Source organism: Colobus angolensis, unplaced genomic scaffold (genome assembly GCF_000951035.1).
Source record: "Colobus angolensis palliatus isolate OR3802 unplaced genomic scaffold, Cang.pa_1.0 Scaffold38, whole genome shotgun sequence".
Classification (NCBI taxonomy): Eukaryota; Metazoa; Chordata; class Mammalia; order Primates; family Cercopithecidae; genus Colobus; species Colobus angolensis.
Window position 1 is genome coordinate 4,933,955 of NW_012117154.1, and position 7,500 is coordinate 4,941,454.

At 44.8% G+C, this 7,500-nt stretch overlaps 1 protein-coding gene across 1 annotated transcript in view; it reads left to right on the forward strand.

Moving 5' to 3' along the window:
* Positions 1–7,500, forward strand: part of FAM3B (family with sequence similarity 3, member B) — a 52,787-nt gene that overhangs the window by 37,872 nt on the left and 7,415 nt on the right. The window contains exons 5-6 of the mRNA XM_011954220.1: positions 1,718–1,936; positions 3,432–3,564. Of these exons, the coding sequence (XP_011809610.1) occupies positions 1,718–1,936; positions 3,432–3,564 (352 nt within the window). The remainder of the gene's footprint in view (positions 1–1,717; positions 1,937–3,431; positions 3,565–7,500) is intronic.

Here is a 7,500-nt window from a genome sequence, read left to right on the forward strand (position 1 = left end):
GGTCAATTTTATTTTTTAATTAAAAATTTCTGAGACATTCTTAGCTTTAATGAAAATGTTTCCAAAGTATGTTCAAAGGGTAGTCCTTAGCTTCATGGTCTGAAGAATGGAATCATTTATCAATGGAGTTCAATAAATATTTATTAGCATTTATACATACAAGGTCCTCTGGACAGAGTAAGAGACATAAGACACCACCATTCCCTGGAAGAGCACACATAACAATTACATAGATAAGACCAACACACATTTGAACTGTGGTATTTAAACTTAAAAAAAAAAAAAAAGCCTAAAGCCCTCTCAGTAAAAAATAGTTGAGTACTTATCGACACTTACATGTTTATTTATACATTATCCCATGTACTAGTATATGGCTTGACTATATACATCAAAACTCACACCATAACAAATAGAAAGTTTATAAGTTACCAAAATAAATAGAAACTTTAACACTTCCTTCCTGTATCCTCAAGGATCATTTGCACATTCCTTGTAGTGTGCACATTCCATTTTGTAAACCAGTGCTTTTAGAAAACAATGCCTTCCTGTATATAACCAAGCACTAAGTTTTGCATTACAAATTAAAAAAAAAAAAAAAACCATTTTAGAGTAAAGAGAAATAAGAGCAAACCCAGACTACTAGAACTGGTAAACGAAAGGAATAGCATTCAGAAAACAATGTAGATTCCATAAATAGATAAAATAATAGGAAACATTTGCTTTGGGTTGATGTCAAAGCCTATTAAGAAGGAGACACAGTGGCCGGGCGCGGTGAGCTGAGATCCGGCCACTGCACTCCAGCTTGGGTGATAGCGAGACTCCGTAAAAAAAAAAAAAAAAAAAAAAAAAAAAAAACACATACATTATATGTAAAATAAAGTCACCAGCATCCAGCCCTAAATATCATCATCCTTTGAAAGCTGTCACAATTACTGCTGGTGACTCACAGTGCTCTGCTGGACACAGCGCAAGAATTCCCAGAACCCACAGGTGCCCAGTCTCTCTCGATGGTCTCTCCTTTCTGGGCACTGACTCTTGGCTACAGTTGTTGGCCAGGATATACTATCCCCTCTTATTTTTATATATCACTGAGACTGTCAAAAACAAGCTTTTATAAAGATAGTGAAGACGAAGAATAGAAAACGCCTGCACCCACCCATTGAGAAGGACACAGTTTTACTCTGCAGTTAACCTAAGCAAAACAGTAAATAATGAGCCACAGTGGTGAGTAACAGGGTTTGTGGTTTATCTTTATTTTATAAGGCATAGATAAGTCTCTTGGCACAAACTTGCCCATGTTCTACATGTCTCATGTTTGAGTTCTGTGTGAGTCTCTCTCCTGCGCAGGGAGGTGTGATTGCAAGGCTACTCTGCTCAGTGGTCATGGTGTGGGTGTGGTGCTTTATCAGTGACCGCAGAGAACACTCCACCTGTGCCACACAGGCTGCTGCTTGTTAAGAGTTTGGTTAATATAATCTTTATGATCTCATTTCTAAGGAGGGTTTTTTTTTTTTCTTTTTCTACCAGAGGTTCTACTTCTCTTGTTTGTTGGTCAAACAAAAGCTCCTTATCTTGACCCCCTTTCACTACCACCCTGAACACCTATTGCAAGTGTTCTGCCTAGTTCTTTTCCTTCTACACTGTGCCACTCACTTCAGATAGTCCCCATGGTACCCAGTGAATGTTCACATGTCCAGAGCTAGCACACCATCTGCAGGGTTGAGCAGCGAGCAGAACCCCAAGGATTCAGGGTGGACACAGACCGCAGGTGCAGGAGGAAGCCCAGCACCCAAGGCAGAGCCTCAGTGAATAGCAAAGACCCTAAAACTGACTTGCATCCCCCAATAGATAACTCTGGACCGATGACAAAGTTTATTCAGAGTGCTCCTCCAAAATCCCTGCTCTTCATGGTGACCTATGACGACGGAAGCACAAGGTGAGTGGGTGTAGATGTGTCACAGCGGTGGGCAAGAGAAGCCAGCTGGGGCAGAGACTGCTAGGGCCTCTTAGTGACATCCTCTGGGGAGAAGTAGAAAGTCCAGGAGCAAAGTACATCTCTAAGGAAAAAGAGTGAAAGATCATGACAAAATAGATGACATTTCTTTAAAAATATTACATCACTAACCACAGAAGTACTAGAATCTAAATCAAAGGAGTATTTCAAGGAATCAAGACAAAGCCGCTGTTGACCATAATTAGCACAGAAAAACTAACCTCTGGACAGAAAGCCTAAACCCAGGGCGGCATTAATACTTACAGCAATGTGAAAGGAAATTGAGATAATTTCCCTATAGAAAGAGGAAAAGAGGCTGCGCGCAGTGGCTTACACCTGTAATCCCAGCACTTTGGGAGGCCGAGATGGGCAAATCACGAGGTTAAGGGTTCGAGACCATCCTGGCCAACATGGTGAAACCTCATCTCTACTAAAAATAAAAAAAATTAGCCAGGCTTGGTGGCATGCACCTGTAGTCCCAGGTACTCGGGAGGCTGAGGCAGGAGAATCACTTGAACCCGAGAGGCGCAGGTTGCAGTGAGCCAAGATCGCACCACTGCACTCCAGCCTGGTGACAGAGTGAGACTCAAAAAAAAAAACAAACAAAAAACCAAAAACACACAGAAGAAGAGAATAAAGAAATATGAACGTACACATTCAATACTGTACTAGAAGTGGATGTAGGTCAATGCTTCTCAGGGTGTATCTTACTAAGTAAACCAAACCTTTGTCTTTGCTGCAGAATATCTAAGAACCTTCAAAGTGCTTATTTGCATTGTGAATTTCCCAGATAGGGCTACTGACCACAGCATTTCCCAAATGTATCTGACCTCAGATTCCTTTTTTCATGGAGCATCTTACCAAACCGAAGTTCCTCAGCACATACTTTGAAAAACTCTGATTTCACTCACTTACAACAATCTAAACTTAACTGTTTACTTTCCTGTCTACCCTCCTGTCACTTACTGTTTGCAGTGGCAGTATTGTTTACATTTCTTTTCCTTTTTGATGCGAACTTTTCTGATTATGAAAAGGGGGCAGTTTTGACGTTTGCTTTCATCTTTCAGCAACTTCTCTCCACCTTATTTTGTGGTCAGTAAACAAGGGGCAGAGCAATAGCCGAAAATTGTGTTGGCTGAGAGTGGGCCTGTGATTGAACCCCAAAGCACAAGGGCTTTCCAGAATTGAGAAGTAGAATTCTGTGTCCCAAATTGGGATCTAAAATGGCTCTGGATGTCCAGTGGTTAACTAGAAATGTGACATCCTCAAGAAGCACGTGTGCCTCTTAGCTGCCGCTGTGTATCATGCACTGCAGCAGGAGATAAATGTGTTTAGAAACCTCCGTCCAAGGGCGCACAGCATAGTACACCCAGAGCAGGGCCCCACTGCCCTCCACATCTCCCTGAGATGCTCACATGCTTTTCCCTTTGTCCCGCAGACTGAATAATGATGCAAAGAATGCCATAGAAAAACTTGGAAGTAAAGAAATCAGGAACATGAAATTCAGGTCTAGCTGGGTATTTCTTGCAGCAGAAGGCTTTGAACTCCCTTCCGAAATTCAGAGAGAAAAGGTGAGTGGTTTTTAAATGTCCCTTTCTACCAGTGGTGAGTATAGTAAGTGCTGTGACTTGAAAACATTCTAGTGGTAATGTTATAACTCCCTGTCTCCAAACATAAGAGTTTTGTCAACTGTTTCCATGAGATCAGCATTAGATATGGACAGAAGTTTCAAACTTCTCCAATCTCTTTCAAAGTAGAAAATTCTGAATGGGCTGTTGGTATTGATTTTTCACCATGCTGCAGCCAACGTGGTCTGTCCTGGGCCTCTTCTTCCTTGGGCAGGAGGTTTACCTCCCCAAGCCCCTGCTATGGGGAAAGTAAGAGAGCTCACCTCTTAGGATGGCTAAGAGCATGAACAGACAGGGTGAACGCCAAACATGCAGTAGAGGCTGGACACCAAATCAATGCTGCACACAATTGCACGATTGATTCTAAGTCCCTCCCTTTATGACTTTTATTTATCAAAGAGAAGTAAAGAGCAAAAAATGACGTTCTCACTTATTAACCACTAAGTCTCCTGTGAAAATTCCAACTGAGGGTTTGCAAAATGTGTGGGAGTAACAAGCTGAGCATCCGATGACAATCATGATGTCCTGGAGAATGTCAGAGAGTTCTGCTCTCCAGGAAATGATGCTGCGGTAACCGGTGCAGAAGAGGAGGAAACTGTGCTGCATGGCCAAGGAGCAAGCGCTCCCCACTATACCTTCTGAGGATAAGGGCCTCCTTTCCACTTAGCTAGAAGTTCCAAGAAAGCAGAGATTTCTACATCTCCAGGGTGTGCAGTAGGCTGCTTCTGATTTCAGGCTCTGACATTTGGTCCTAGTCTGCCTCCTTGTGCTGTCTGGTGTGGATACAGTTCTGGGAAGAAAGACAAGCAACAGAAGCAACTGGGCATCTTCTTGTTGCCATGACCACCTGAGGTGGAGGAGAAGGGGCCTGTATAAGGTGCAACTTCAGTGCAGGCCACACAACCAGATAACTTGTGACTGGTTCCCAGGAAACCCTAGACCTTCTGTGACCCCCTCTAGTCTCACGTTCTGAAGGCTGGAAACCATGGTTATTTTAGCATACATCTAAACAAGCATGTTTTGCCCCTGTGACTTCATGTTCCTCTAGAGCCAGGAAGTCAGCCCTGCAGAACGTGTAGAGAATGTTTCCCAGGGCCCTGGCCTCAACCCCTCCTTGCTTATGATTGTGCCTGGACACTTGCTTGTACAGTGAGCTGTCATGGGTCTGCCCTAACAAGAGAGGCACTCTCTGAGCTCTGATTGGTGGGGCTCCTTGGGCCCCACCACTGCCTGGACCCACATTGAGGGCAAGCTGAACCAGCCACACAACAGGGAAGCAGAGGCTTGGGGTCCTGTGTTAGTTTTGCGAGGGGACGTCGTGTGATCTTAAACAAGTCATGTCACCTCTCTGGGCTCCAGCTTTCCTGCCTCCAGGGCCAGCAGCTGTGCTGCGGTGTGCACCCCATTCTCCCTGGGATTTCCTCAGGCCGACCCTGGAGAGCGAATACTCAGCCCTCTTCTCTCCGATCCCTTGTGTGATCGTGCCACAGGCTGGCATCTTCAGAACGTCCAGGCTTTATCCACCTGGCTGTGTGGTCTTGGAAGGTTATCTATCCCTTTGTGCTCAGAATCATCACCTGTGAGAGGTGAATAAAGATAGTTCCTGTCACAGTAGGACTCCTGAAGAGGAAAGAAGAAAAACACATGAAGCTCAGAGTGGAGTCCTGTAACCCAGAACAGCTGGGCCTTCCTGGAGCTCCCCGGCTGGGGTGGTTAGATAATGGAGGCCCTGATTCCACATACATACCCACACTTCCCCTTAACAGCGTCCTCCGACTTCTCTGCTCCTTCCCCACTTTTACCCTGTTCCTCCTCCTCCTCTTTCCCTCCTTCCCAGCTCCACAGTCCCCTTTAGCATCTCCAGGGGCCTTGTCCTACCTTATCTAACCACCCCAGCTTATTTAACCAGCAAGGGTGACAGTGAGCAGGTACTCCTGGCAGCCGGGGCGTTGTGTCACACAGGGATCGGCCCGTGCACGCAAGCATCCGTGGTTGTTCTTACTACCAATGCTGCAGTTCTCCAGCTTATTTATGAGAGTGTCCAGACTGTATCAGAAAGACTGGGGTGTGAGGTTGAAATCCTTTTTAACTCAAATGTTAACATCTCATCAAACAGGTTCTTCATTAATGTTTAGCTAAGTAATAGAAAACAAAAACCTCATTGGAATTGCACAGAGGTAGTGGTGGTCCTTCCTTATGATTTCCTTCATATGAAAGAGTTTCTGGAATGGGAGAAATCAAGAGAAAGACTGAATGTCACAGGGCTGAGTTTAGAGAAGGAATGTGTTTGGAAATGGTGGCTCCAAGTGAATTTCAGGAAAATGCCTGTTTTGCCCACTTGTGTCAGCTAAAAGTTACCCAAGTTACTACAGGAGTATAAAGAGGAGACCTGAACATAGCAAGCAGTCAGTGCTGGAGAGTTACTAGAGTTGCTGTGGTTCAGGGGCGCTAAAGGATGTTTGCTCAAATGTTGGCGAGGCCTGGACTGGTAGCCAGGGCTTCAAGACAGGTCTTACCACGAGCTTGAGACAAGTGCCATTGAAGGAATCATTTGTGTCTGTGTTACTTTGGCTATTCAGACTTGCAGGTGGTATATTTCCCTAAGGATGGTGTACCCATGTTGGGAGGGCCTCCTGAGTCCTCATGGGTCTCCCCAGCCCCCTGTTCACTCCCACTCCACCTGCTATTTCAGGAGTCGGCTTTCTAGGCACAGTGCCTGGGCCACTCTCATGCAGAGCCTTTAATGACCCCACTACCTGCTGAATTGAATTTTAAAGTATAAGGAACTTCAAAGATTATTCCATCCAACCTCTTGGTTTTATAGGAGGAAGGAAACTGAGAAATAAATAAGGACAGGAGTCTTGGAAGTGAGGATAACCTGGTTCAGATATGGACTTGGCCACCCCAACTGCATGACCTGAGGCTGGCACTTCATAGGCCTGAGCCTCTTCTGCACCCTGAACTGTGGGTAGCGGAGCCTGCCTTGCTCCGTGACAAGCACGACACAGCAGGAGGAGCCGTCATTCTCATCATCTCCAGCATGGTCTGAGTCTTGTCCCTGTTGATCCTAACTGGAGCACAGACCCTTGTCTTCAGCCCCACTCAGCTCCTCCCATGCTTTGTGTGCTCTTCCCACACCCTGCAGCGCATATGCTTGCTCTGTTCAGGTCTCGTCTTTATACTCCTGCAGTAACTTTCCACGTCTGGACCTCTGCACCTGCCTCCCTCCGTGCACGGGGTGCCTTCTCAAAGCCGCCTTAAAGATCCACCTCAAGGCTGTTTCTTCTGAGAAGCCTCTCTGGCCCTGCCACCACTGCCCGTAATGCCCTTGGCATTTTGTATCTTCCCTGAGAGGGCATGCAGTGCTTTGCATTGTTGTTATTTGCCTTTTCATACTTGGATTGCTAGCTTTTAAAGGCAGGAGCCACCTTTTAAGATTTCCAAAGTCTCAACAATGAATACATTAATCTGAAGGGTGTTTTTAAGAAGGGATATATAAGACAAGTGGGATTTATCCCAGACATACAAAGTTGGCTTAACATCCAAAAATCAGTCAATGTAATGTGTACAACATTAATAGAATGAAAAGCAAAATGACATGACTATCTTAACAGACACAGAAGAAAAAATTTGACAAATTCAACACCCCTTTACAATAAAGAACATTCAACAAACTAAACATAAAAGAGAATTTACTCCTAGCTAATAGCATACTTGATGGTGAAAACCAGAATGTTTTTTCTCTAAGATCAGCAATGAGGCAAGGATATTCATCATTGATACTTTTTTCAACATTGTAGTGGAGATTCTAAGAAGGAAGGGAGGGGAAAGAGAGAGAAACAGAAGGAAGGGAGGGAGGGGAGAGAAGGAAGGAAGGGA